The sequence below is a fragment of the Eschrichtius robustus genome, chromosome 17 (genome assembly GCF_028021215.1).
Source record: "Eschrichtius robustus isolate mEscRob2 chromosome 17, mEscRob2.pri, whole genome shotgun sequence".
NCBI classification, from domain to species: Eukaryota; Metazoa; Chordata; class Mammalia; order Artiodactyla; family Eschrichtiidae; genus Eschrichtius; species Eschrichtius robustus.
In genome coordinates, this window is record NC_090840.1 from 9,797,938 (window position 1) to 9,811,127 (window position 13,190).

Here is a 13,190-nt window from a genome sequence, read left to right on the forward strand (position 1 = left end):
CAAGGAAGGATCACAGGCAGTTTTGAACATGTTAGAATGGTGACTGTGAGATTTCCAGTTGGATACAGCTGAGATAGGGAACTGGTCGTATGGAGCTTTGGGAACAAAGAGATAATGGGGGTGAAGATACAAATCTCAGAGTTTCTGTGCTTTTAGGTCTATAGCCGGGAGTACCATGGACTTATGTTTCTCTGTTATGGTAGAGAGATAAGTAGCTTAAGAAGAGGAGGCTGAGGCCGGTGTCCTAAGGAATTTCAGAATTTACAGTAGAATACGTACTGCCAGCAAAGGAGACTAAGAAGAAACAGTCAGTTAAGTTGGAGGAAAACACCAGGAGAATGTGGCATCAGAGAAGGGAGGCAGATATCTCAAAAAAGAGGAAGAGGTTTGCTGTGTAAAGAGGTCAAGTGAAATAGCACTAAACACATCCATTAGATTTGGTGAAAAGGTCACCGATGATTTGCTAAGGTCATTTCACCAGAGAGAGAGGTGGCAGTGAAACCAGACCAGGGGGCGTTGAGAGGACCTGGGAGAAAATGTGGATGGTGAACATCACTAACTCTAAAAATGTGCCTGAGAATAAGGGGTGTGGGGAGACGGCTAGGGTGGAGGCTGGAGGGACTTACAGGATTAAGGAGCTTTTGGATGGCTGATCCTAACAGATTTAATTGTTAATGGACAGTGTGTAATAGCAAGGAAAAATCTAGAGATGAAGAAAGAGAAGGGATAATTAGAAGTATTCCTAGAAAGGTACAATGGAATTGCCCTTTATTTTTAAAAGCCTCAGATTCCTGGTAAGAATTTGAATAATCAACCCATGGATAAACCAGTTCACGTATACTGTACCACTTCAGACACTGGCTGAAAGCTATAATGGTGCAAAATATGAACAGAATGACTGAAAGTCTGCAGTTCAGAAAATAGTGACTGACCTAAATTTCTGAGCCCACCAACATAGTTGTCTAGACCTGTGCTGTCCAAATAGTAGCCATTAGCCATATGTGGCTATGTACATTTAAATTAATTAACATTTAAATTAATTAACAGTAAATAAAATAAAAATTCAGCTTCTTAGTTGCGATAGCCACATTTCAAGTTCTCGACAGCTACATGTGGCTAGTAGCTACTGAGACCAATTTCACCATCATAGAAAGTTCTATTGGACATTGCTGGTCTAGACTCTAAGCTCCTTTAAGGCAAAAGAAAAACCTGCCGTACATTTTTAATTCCTTCACCAGCAACTATCTAACATTTATTGAGTGCTTAGTACATACCAGGTGATTTTCTAATTATATTTTATGTATACTGTATTGCAAGATTTAATGCTCACAGCAACCCTACGAGGAAAGTTTCTGCTATGCCCATTTGAGAGATGAGAAGATGGAATTACAGCTGCACAGCTTTCCATATAGCTAGACGTAGCAGAGCTGGGATTCTGACCCAGGCAGCATGCCCTAGAACCTGTGTCCCTAAGAACCAAGCCAGTCAAAACTTAATGCTCGCTGCTAAATTTTATTTTTGCTGCTGTAGTACAGTAGTGAGTCTCAAAAAGCATAAAATTCGGGCTTCCCTGGTGGCGCAGTGGTTGAGAATCTGCCTGCCAATGCAGGGGACACGGGTTCGAGCCCTGGTCTGGGAAGATCCCACATGCCACGGAGCAACTAAGCCCGTGAGCCACAATTACTGAGCCTGCGCGTCTGGAGCCTGTGCTCCGCAACAAGAGAGGCCGCGATAGTGAGAGGCCCGCGCACTGCGATGAATGAAGAGTGGCCCCTGCTCGCCGCAACTAGAGAAAGCCCTCGCACAGAAACGAAGACCCAACACAGCCAAAAATAAATAAATAAATAAATAATTAAAAAAAAAAAAAAAAAGCATAAAATTATACCCTTTGGCTTATAGGCCAATAATGGCAAAAACTTAGTTTCACCTTGGCTTGTCCTGCTGGACTGGAGGAAAAGGTTCTGTGCATTTTCTCAGTGCTTACACTGCCCAGAGATGGTACCAGGGAAGGAGTGACGCTAACGTTCTACCCAAAAAGCTCTGCCACAGATTTCTTTTTTTTTAGTTCTTCCCATTAATTCAATTAAATTTAGAAAATTTATAAATATAAATTTATCCTATTCTTTCATTTCACTCGTAAAACTCTTCTGAGTTTCTCCTTTCGCCCTGGAGTAACATGTTATTCTACACAACACTCAGAAGATTTGCTGCATACTCTCCTGTCTGACCGTCACTGAACTGATATGTTTTCTTGATTTTAAAATCTCTTTGAGTTAAACAGTACACTTATAAATTAATAACTGCAAGAGGCCCTCGCTACAGGGAGATCAGCTCGGTGCTTTGTTACCACTAAGAGGGATGGGATACGGAGGGTGGGAGGGAGACGCAAGAGGGAGGAGATATGGGGATATATGCATAGGTATAGCTGATTCACTTTGTTATAAAGCAGAAACTAACACACCATTGTAAAGCAATTATACTCCAATAAAGATGTAAAAAAAAAAGAAAAAGAGGCCCTCGCTAAACAGTAGAAGACTGTTGACTTCTATTATTTAAGGTGTTTCTGATCAAAGTAGCACATTTGCTTTTTCACTATTAAGGTCTCATTTTTACTTCTTAACATGCCCTAATTTGTTTATGAGCAAACCCCAAAAAACCTCCAGCCAGGCATGCAGAGCCAGGATACTCGCAGAAGGAATCATCTGTAGGTTTCAGTCTCGTGCTCCTGGGACCCCTGAGTAGGGTTGCCAGATAAAATATAAGAAGCCCAATTAAAGCTGAATTTCAGATAAACTGGATATATTTTTTTAGTCTAAGTATGCCCCATGCATACTAAAAAAAATTATTCATTGTTTACCTGAAATTCAAATGTAACTGGACACTCTGTAGTTTTTATAAAACAGTTTCACTTGCTACATAAAACACAGATACTTCGCTACATCTGGCAGCGCTATCCCTCAGGAACTCAGGGAACCTCATGCAACTTCCTATAACACCGGTGAGGCAAGGACAGGACAGAAGAGCCCTTGTAATGTCGGGTTTACAGACAACGACTTCACGATTAACCCCATTGTATTTGACACAGAAGCTGGAGAAAAAAACAGAATCATTCTACTTAGTCTTGTGCTACCTTTTCAAGAACTAAATGCAGGATCTTCTTGCAAGACAACCAAGTGCTGAGTTATAGGCATGTATCTTATCTATAAGTGGGCAGGAAAAGCAAATCTATAAATATCTTTAAGTTCCCTAGAATATTTACAGATGTGAAAGTTTCTGTAAGAGGATAATTCATAAGATTCTGCTCATGAAATGTTGGTTATCTTTGTCATTCCAACCGGACCAGGAAAGGATGCTGGGGACAGTGTGAACCCTCCGTTTCGTGCCATTTTTAATCACACAGAGGTCGAAGGGAGGGGCAGAAGTTATAGGTTTCCAGCCTCCAGGAAACACTAGGAGGACCTAGGGGTGAAAAGAGGAAGCAGTGAAAAGAAAGAGGGAACGTGCAACAGGGGTTCTTTAACACTTGCCCGGGTGCTGCTTCCCACGGCCCCTTCCTCCCCTTCCTCCACCTGGAGAATGAGCCCCTCGCTCCTCAGCCTGGGGCAGGACCCAACCGCTGTTCACTCTGTCACTCACGCCAAAAATATCTCATAAATACCTACCATGTGCCATGCCCTGGTTTCGGTGCTTGGGAAACATCAGCGAACAGAACAGACAAAATCTATGCTCTCGTGGAGCTTGTATTATTATAGTTCAGAATTCTCATTTGAATTTTTGAAACACTTTACCTTGATCTTTTTTACCTTTTCCACCTATTTCTCTTCTCTGTTTTCTTTTCCTCTTATTTTATGTAGTTAACTGTGTGGAAGAATGGAAGTAGGATTTTCACTGGTTTTGGATAATTTTTTCACAACTGCCAGTTTTATTATATTTGGGGGACATTAAAGACTAAATGAGGGACGTCCCTGGCGGTCCCGTGGTTAAGACTCCGGGTTTCCAACGCAAGGGACGTGGGTTCGATCCCTGGTTGGGGAACTAAGATTCCCCATGCCACACAGCGCAGCCAAGAAAATATTAAAAAATAAAAATTAAAAAAATTTTTAAAAAAAGACTAAATGAAACCCAAGTTAAAACCTAAAAAGCTAAATTCTTAAATATGAACTCATGGAAGCTTCCGATATGGCAGTCAAGAAAAATAAAAAACAGGAAGTGCTGTGTATGACCCACCAATTCTGTAAATCAGAACTTTGCTGCCGGTGGGGTCTCGGGCTCTCAGGACGCCGACGTAGCCGGCCTTCAGAAGGCCAAGAATGCTTCTAGGATGGAGATCTGCACTTACTTCTGGACATTCTTCTCTCCACTTATAGTAGTTTTTTAGTAACTGGAAAATAAAATAAAAATTATCTCCAGATAGCATACATGGTAAGCATTTTGTAAGAGCGATAGGAAAGTCTTGGCATTATGTAGGGCCCTTGCCATCTATTATGTCAGGATTCTAACCTGGGCTATCTTTTTAGCTGTAAAAACTAAAAGCACACTTCATGCAGGATCTCAGGTGATAGGAGTCAGTCACAAATTCAAAGCTGAGGAATTTTTATTTGTCTCCTGTGGTAAAGAGTCTCCCCAAGATAGCTGTCAACAACGCCTCCCCGCCTGGTGTGCACGTCATTCCTTCCACCAGGAGGCGCAGTCCATTTGATTCCTTCCTCTTGAAGCTGAGCTGGCCTCGTGTCTCGCTTTGACGGAAGTAACACCGTGCTTGGTTAAGAAGCCTGAGACCTTCTCTTTTTGCTTTTTGGGATCCAGACACCACGTAGGATTATTAAATAATGAATCTCTGCAGAGAGAGGCCCTGGACAACGAGAGGCCATCTCAGATAGCCTGACCTCAGCCATGGTCCCATCTCATGCAACGTGGAGCAGAGACGAACCATCCCCGTTGAGCCCTGCCCAAAGTGGCGCATTACAATAAACAGCCCTGGTTTAAGCTGCTAAATTCGGGGTTGGTTTGTCACTTAGCAATAGAAGGTTGAAACATCCACCTTTAGTCTTCGTGAATAAGGAAGAAAAGAAATCAATCAGATGAATTAACTCTACAAATGTTTTTGAGCATCTGCCATGTTCCACACACTTAGTGAGGCACTTGAGGTATAGCAGTGGGCAGAATAAAATCCCTGCTCTCTTTGGACCTCACCGGTTGGTGACAACTGGATCATACAGGCCATGCTATGTAGTGAAGAGCTTGATTCCCAGGCTGCTGCTGCTTCAGGAAAACCTTGACTCCACCACCTACTATCCATTCGGTCTTGGTGTGTATTTAACTCCTCTGAGTCATGTTTTCTCAACATGTGTCTTGCAGCGTTCTGGGTAAAGCATACATGGGCATAACGAGGGGTAGTCAGCCTTGCTGTTTTCTTAATAGGGAAAGTTATTTAGATTAACTGCTCATCCAAGTTTTTAGTGCAGGTTTATATTAAAGATAACTAAAAGTTTTTGGTTTTTATTTTCTCTCCCAGAAAAAAGATAGAAAGGAACATTTCTATACCATACTAACAGAAAACAACAAAAATCGACTTTGTTAACGGTGGTATGCACTCGGAGAGCCAGTGGAACAGTCTGCCTGGATATTAGGTCTTAGCAAAATATGGTTTGAAAGAACCACATTTTCTTTTTTTTCCAAAAAAACCACCAATAATGGTTACTCTGCATTTACAAATAATACAGACATTGCCAGTGTATTGTGGAGAATACTGACACCAAATTACACAGTTAAAATGTATTATATCTCAATTTACCTTTCCATGATTTTCAGCATTCTCAGTTTTTCTAAAATGACAGTATATTTGTTTTGAGTTTAAAGAGATCTATTAGCAACGTGGAATCAAAGTTCAGATGAAAGGAAAGGACAAATTTTGCATTTGAGAGTCACTGGAATGACCATGAGAACTGTAATCACGAAGTAGTAATGCTCTGGAGGAGAAACTGCAAAAACAAGTTTAAAAAACCAAGTAAAGGGTGAAATTCCAAGCCTTGGGGGACGTCAACGGCTGGGAATGGCTGGAGGAAGAGAGAATCTGGTTGGACCACAGGAGAACTGGTGCCACAATGTACAGAAGGGAGGGAAAGGCATCTGTGTTGCTCTGCTCCTCACTTCTTTCTCTCTGATACTGTTTCCCTCTCTTTCTCTTTCTTTCTCCCTGTCATTTCTGCGTTTAAGAAACTTTCCCTAACTGTTAAAAAAAAAGAGAATGTTACTAAGAGTTAAATGCAACAGTGAGGTTAGAAAGAAAAAAAGTCAGTAAATTTGCCAACAAAGAAATTATTGGTGACCTAAATAGCAGATTCCAAAAGCAGTAAAAACAAAAGACACATTGTAGATCCTGATATATTCATTCTATTCTATAAGATGAATTTCTCTTCCTTCTCCTGTCTTAGGGGGCATCAGAATAAGTGTTACTAGCATTTTTCATGTTCATTACTTTTTTCATAGTTCCCTCGGATGGAAAACTAGTCCTTCTAATTCTAATTCAAGAAAAACACCAGAAGCAGCATAGGAGCTCCAATACAGAAGTAACAATTTTGTTTTCCCATGGAATAATAAAAGTTATAGCTTCATTAACAGGGATCTTTTTGGGGCTTCCCTGGTGGCACAGTGGTTAAGAATCCACCTACCAACGCAGGGGACACGGGTTCAAGCCCTGGTCTGGGAAGATCCCACATGTCACGGAGCAGCTAAGCCTGTGCACCACAACCACTGAGCCTGCGCTCTAGCACCCATGAGCCACAACTACTGAGCCCACGTGCTGCAATTACCGAAGCCCGCACGCCTATAGCCCGTGCTCCACAACAAGAGAAGCCCGCGCACCGCAACGAAGAGTAGCCCCCGCTCGCCGCAGCCAAAAGAAAGCCTGCGCAGCAACGAGGACACAATGCAGCCAGAAATAAATAAATTTATTTTTTTTTAAAAAAGGGATCTTTTAGGGAATAGAGGCAGGTTCCTCAGCTTATTGATCTCTGCAGAGTGCTGGGCACTTAGGAGATAGGTACATGTGTTGAATGAAAGAATAAATTAATACATGATTAAACCAGCTGGATCCACATGCTTGAAAAAAATGACTTTCATAAAGATGCACAAATTGCCCTCATACTTTTGACACTTGACTTTTGCAAACGGAAGGCTCTACACCTGGATCTTTGATTATTACTTTTCCACTGATAAATAAATTCAAAAGTCTGGTTGACATAAATAAATTATGTAAATGATGTAAACTGCTACTGAGCAATTCTCCAACAAACCACATAAAGTCCACAGCAGAAAAAAAATTGCCTGCGGGTGAATATTCATTACCGAAAGGCACCTGTTTTGTACCACCACTAGCAATAAATAAATATAAAAAGTTACAGCTTATTTTAACTCTGCTTTGTAACTGAGTAGGTTCCTCCTTACATTTTTCGTGTACTTTCCAACAAAATTACAACCATATTTGTGCCACTTTTCTAGGGGTTAATGGCATCATTTCAATTCCTGCTCCCGACCATTCTAAGAGGTAACTATTGTTACCCCATTTTATTGGTAAGAAAACTAAACTGGAAGAAATGACACATTTGTTTCAGGGTAGTATCTACCAGGAGCAGAGTGGAGTCTGAAACTGACACTGCATACGGTGAATTTTACAAAAGAAGCTGCATTTAGTGGGAAATTAGCAGGGAGTGTCAGTGGAACTTTGAAAACATTAAAGTATTTGGGAAAACTATAAAAATAATTAAAGAATAAAAAACGTATCACGTAGAGCAAAAATATAAGGAGGAATATTCACTTGTGAAAGATAAGATTCTATATATTCACAAGAATATATAGAACAGACAGGGGTTAACAGTTGGTTGTTTTAAACAGATGGGGCAAGTATAGTTCACTTGAGAGTGCAGGCTCCCCTGAGTTCAGCTCAAGTTCAAATTCTTGCTCTACCCCTTAATAACTGCAATTTAGGACAGTTACTTACTCGTTACATCTCAGTTTCTTCTAAAATGAGAAAATAATGAGATAATCCACGTAAACACTACTTACCAAAGTAGCTGGCACTCCCAAAGCTATTAGAATTCACAAAAGTCACTAATTTGTTATAACTTCAAATACAAAAGCTAGAATAATGAGAAACTTCATTAAAACTGAGGGACTTATCAAGGTTTCTTCATACACTAAAACTATAGGGCTTTCATATTTTAAATAAAGGAGTGTAAATTGAATGAACTGCCTCTGGAGGAAAGTGAAAAAACAGTTTCATACTCTAACTCTCCCTTTTTCCTTTCAAGTTGGCAGAAAAATAGGGCAAAGAGTTCACAGAAACTTGATTCCTATCCAGTAGATTTGGACACAGTCCTGCTAGCCAGCTCCTCCAGGACATGATGCAATGAAAACAATTCAGGAAAATAAATAATACAGGAAAAAAATATACAACACAGAGGCTGGAGGTAAATTTTATTTCATCTTCTATTTAGACATTACTTTTTTTTTTTTTTTTTTTAATATTTACTTATTTATTTATTTTTGGCTGTGTTGGGTCTTCGTTTCCGCGCGAGGGCTTTCTCTAGTTGTGGCAAGCGGGGGCCACTCTTCATCGCGGTGCGCGGGGCCTCTCACTGTCGCGGCCTCTCTTGTTGCGGAGCACAGGCTCCAGACGCGCAGGCTCAGTAATCGTGGCTCACGGGCCCAGTTGCTCCGCGGCATGTGGGATCTTCCCAGACCAGGGCTCGAACCCGTGTCCCCTGCACTGGCAGGCAGATTATCAAACCACTGCGCCACCAGGGAAGCCCTGTAAATCATACACTTTTAATCGTAAGTTACCTATAAATGTTTAATGCCCCATTAGAGCTACACTTTTCATTGGACCTGAGATTGTGTCTTCACATCTAGTAGCTGCTGAGTAAGTATGAGGACACCTTAGTAGCCACCTGATAAAAGAAAAGAAATAGGTAGGCTCCTATTTCATTCCTAATGTCAAAATTAAGTCCAGTAGATGGACAACTCCAACATAAAAAAGAGAAGTCATAAATTACTAGAGAAAAGTTTGCAGAATGGAAGAGCTTATGAAACTAGAAGCAATCACAGAACAATCAAATCAATACATTTGATTACATAAAAACTTTAAAATTCTTCACAGAAAGAAAATAGCATTAACGATGTCAAAAGACGAACCGCAAACTAGGACAACAGCCTATTTTCTTTAATACATGAAGATATGAATAAAATGTTTTATATTTTATGTAAACAACATGGAAGAAAATAGCAAAACAAGCAGTTAATTAGAAAGGAATTTTAAAATGTTAAATATATGAAAGATGATTAACCTTACTTGTAATTAAATAAATGCATATTATAATAATAATGAGAACCAGTTCCTAGCAGGTTGACACACAGATCATAAAGTTTGGTGACACAGCATGGGTGATAACATGGGGAAAGACACCATTATGTATTGATAATATAGAAGTGATAAAATAAGTGCAAACACTTTGGAGGACAGTTGGTCTATTCATCAACACTGAAAATGCACATTGCCCTTCATCCAGCAATTGTGCAAGTTCAACTTATCCTATAAGGATTTTCCTATTTTTTTTTAAAATTAATTTATTTATTTATGGCTGTGTTGGGTCTTCGTTTCTGTGCGAGGGCTTTCTCTAGTTGCGGCGAGCGGGGGCCACTCTTCATCGCGGTGCGCGGGCCTCTCACTATCGCGGCCTCTCCTGCTGCGGAGCACAGGCTCCAGACGCACAGGCTCAGCAATTGTGCCTCACGGGCCCAGTTGCTCCGCGGCATGTGGGATCTTCCCAGACCAGGGCTCGAACCCGTGTCCCCTGCATTAGCAGGCAGATTCTCAACCACTGCGCCACCAGGGAAGCCCCGATTTTCCTATTTTTGTATTGATACAATGACAAAGACATACTAGAATACCCAGTTGGTGTGGAAGAAACCCTATTTGTCTTGGTTTCTGTGTTTTGTGAACTGCCAAGCAAATTGTAGAAATTCAAAAAATAATCATTGGATGAAGGAATGAACAGCATGCACGGCAGCACTGCCAATGTCTGAGGACCACTCCTATGTCCCATACCGGAGACTGGTGAATACATTTTAATATAATAAACTGAGACAGTGCAATAGTACACAGCCCCCAAAAGAATAAGACACATGCTGAAACAGATTCATCTCTATGATAAATTATGTTAAAAAGGCAAAATGTAAAACACATACACATGCTTGTGTGACTGTAGATCACACCTGGAAAGGTAAGAGGCAGGTAACAGTAACTGCCACTGGGTAGGAGGCTGGCAAGCTAAGGTCTGGGGTGAGGAATTTTTTCCCTTAGAAAGTTACTTTTAGGAACTTACTTTGCATTCTTTACTATTTATGGATTTTTTTTTTTTTTTTTTTTTTTTTTACCGTCTGTACTTCTTACTTTTTCAATTAAAAATTAGTTACCAACAACAAAAATTCTCATACTGAGACAGCTGGGACTCTGCACTATAATACTTCCTCTGCCTCCCAGCTCGCCGTGTGACACTGAGCGAGCCACTTGGAGAAAGGGCTAGATCAAGTTCAACTGCTGAGCGCTTCCTACGTGCCAGGCTCTGTGCTGGGTACGTCCTGTTCCGTTAAACTGGTTAATGTTCAGTCCTGGAAACCAGTCATCGCGGGAGGCCCTTTCACCGTTATTTAACAGGTGAGGATGCTGAGTCCAAAGTGCCAGAACTCAAGGTCGTACCCCTCTTTCTGATTCCTGTCTTCCCACCACCCTGCTCTCAACCAGCTGTGATAACACACCTGGAGCCACAAAAGAAGCGCCTCATCCCCATCCTCCCACTCAAAACACTCTGCACTGCTTTCCCGTCTTGACACCTCAGTATTACTATTAATAATACTCGTTTGCTAGGATTTGGCTTTAGATCTTCAGTTTTACTGGCAATTTCATTTCCCCCACCAAACGTCGAGTTACCTGCTAAGATGGAATAACTCCAGGCTTCCCACTTTTCAGCTGTCCTTTTCTTTGATCTCACCCGCTCTGCCGCGGAGAGTGAGGCATTTCCCCCAAACGTGAGAGGTTCGGGAGACGCGTGCAGGGCAGAGTTCCAGCGCTTGGGGTCAAACGGGCCCTCTCCCTAGAAGGCTCCAGCTTTTCTCGAGGTTTCCCCGTTTCCACGACCCAGAGAAACGGGAAGGACCAGCGCGGGAATCCTCAGAGCTCCCGCTCCCGCCGCGCGGTGCGCTCGGGGCGCGTCCCCGCCGAGGTCCGGCCGGCGAGCCGGGCGTCGGCGAGGGTCCGGGCCCAGCCGCGGCTCCCCGGCCCGTCCCCCGGGTGCGGCCCGGCGGGGAGAACCCCTTACCTGCCAGGCCAGGTCCAGATCGAAGTCCCGGGCGCGCAGGAACCGCAGCAGGAAGGCGTCGCTGAGCGGCCGCCGCGCCGGCCGAGCGCCCGCCTCCCCGGCCCGGCGCCGCAGCTCGGCCAGGCTGGGCTGCAGCAGCGGCGAGTGGTCGGGCAGCCCGTTGAGCTGCGCCCCAGCCGCCGGCCCCGGCCGCGCCTCCGCCATGCCCGCCGCCCCGCTCCCGCCGCGGCCCGGGCCCCGGGGAGAGCTCGGGCCCGCCTCCGCCCCTCCTCCGCGGGCCGCCCGCCCCGCCTGCAGGGGTGAGCCCGGCCGCCCCTTACGCGGAACCACGTGGCAGCCCCGACGTGCTCAGCGCTCTGCAAGCTCCAGGTCGGAGCCCCAGCCTTCCCAGTGAGGAAGGCACTGGTGTTCGACGTCAAGGGGAAAAATGACAAAGTTTGTTTGCCTCAGCTGGTAGTGATTGGTTGGTTTGGTGTTTTAAGAATAGTCTGCTAGCGTACTTTGCTTTTTCCCCTCCCTCCCTCCCTTCCTTCCTTCTTTCCTTCCTTCCTTCCTTCCCTCCCTCCCTTCCTTCTTTCCTCCCTCCCTTCCTTTCCTTCCTCCTTCCCTCCCTCTCTCCCACCCTCCCTTCCCTCCCTCCCTTCTTTCCTTCCTTCCTTCCTTCCTTCCTTCCTTCCTTCCCTCCCTCCCTCCCTCCCTTCCTTTCCTTCCTTCCTTCCTCTCTCCCTCCCTCCCTCCCTCCCTTCCTTCTTTCCTTCCTTCCTTCCTTCCTTCCTTCCTTCCTTCCTTCCTTCCTTCCTTCCTTCCTTCCTTCCTCCTCTTCCTCTTCCTTCCTTCCCTCCTTGTCCTGGAGATGGATGGAGCCTTAGAACCACCACTTCACGTCTCAGTGGCAGACTCGCCGCGGAGCCCTTCTCCCTACCCCTTCCATTAAGGCTTCACACTGACTCCTCACCTCAAACTGTGTTACAACAGTGGTTTCCAAAATACACATTCCAAAATGGCACCTTCACTGACTGACTGCTCTTCCCCTTCCTCTCAATCCAGGCAAAGTCTTCTCAGTTCTCGGCACTTTACTCTGTTAGTGACATATACCAATAAATGATTAGTAAGTGCCAAAAAAAATCTTTCTAAACGCTCTATGCTTCCTCTGTTATGCTTCACCACCATGTCTAGTCCCTCAACAGAGAGTCCAGAGTCCTTATGGGACCTCATCTAAGTGATCCTGGGTAATGAAGACGGAGCAGGAAAGTGATGTGGAAGGCAGAAAGGTCGTTAAATTGGTCTTTTCTTGATCTCTGCCCTATCCCAGAGTTGACCTGTTTCCCCAAGGGGGAACCCATGAGACGAATTATTATTGAATATATAGTATGCGACAGGTAAATACTAGAATCACACAAATAAAACCAAATCTTTGCCTTTAAGATGTCCAGTGGCAGGTGAGAGAGACTGCCATTTCATTCATGAAAAGAATAGTTATTGAGCAGCTTCTGTGTCCAGAACTTGTTCCAGGTACTGAGGGTCCACCAGCAAACAAAGACAAAACCGTCATCTTGGGGGCTTTGATTCTTGTGGAGGGAGATAGACAAGGAATGAGATAAATAAGCAATAAAACAGAATATGAGAGGTGGTGATAAGTGCTCTGGGAAAACATAAAGCTGTGAAGAAGGATAGCACCTACAGTGATGTTTGAATCAACACCTGCAAGAGGTGAGGAGGCTGGACCAGGGATAGCCTGGACCAGGGATGGGGGGCGGGGTGAGGGGGCGTGGAGCAGGCTTGGGAAGCCAGTGGAATAAATCATCAGAATCCAGT

At 43.7% G+C, this 13,190-nt stretch overlaps 1 protein-coding gene and 1 long non-coding RNA gene across 4 annotated transcripts in view; both read right to left on the reverse strand.

The window, feature by feature from the left end:
* The window catches only part of TTPA (alpha tocopherol transfer protein), a 19,842-nt gene extending 8,263 nt beyond the window's left edge, over nucleotides 1-11,579 (reverse strand). For 2 of the 3 annotated variants that reach the window (XM_068525707.1, XM_068525706.1), the window contains exons 1-2: nucleotides 11,376-11,579; nucleotides 4,228-4,381 (exon numbers count right to left, since the gene is read on the reverse strand). In XM_068525707.1, coding sequence (XP_068381808.1) covers nucleotides 4,228-4,381; nucleotides 11,376-11,579 — 358 coding nt within the window. Of the gene's footprint in view, nucleotides 1-3,335; nucleotides 3,460-4,227; nucleotides 4,382-11,375 lie in introns of those variants that run through there. The other variant, XM_068525708.1, reaches the window with a different exon arrangement.
* LOC137751231 (uncharacterized) lies at nucleotides 8,504-11,204 on the reverse strand. Its single transcript, XR_011070726.1, has 2 exons — nucleotides 10,988-11,204; nucleotides 8,504-8,809 (listed from the first exon to the last, which is right to left on the reverse strand). It is a non-coding gene; the product is annotated as an uncharacterized lncRNA (long non-coding RNA).
* Nucleotides 11,580-13,190: the final 1,611 nt, after the last annotated feature.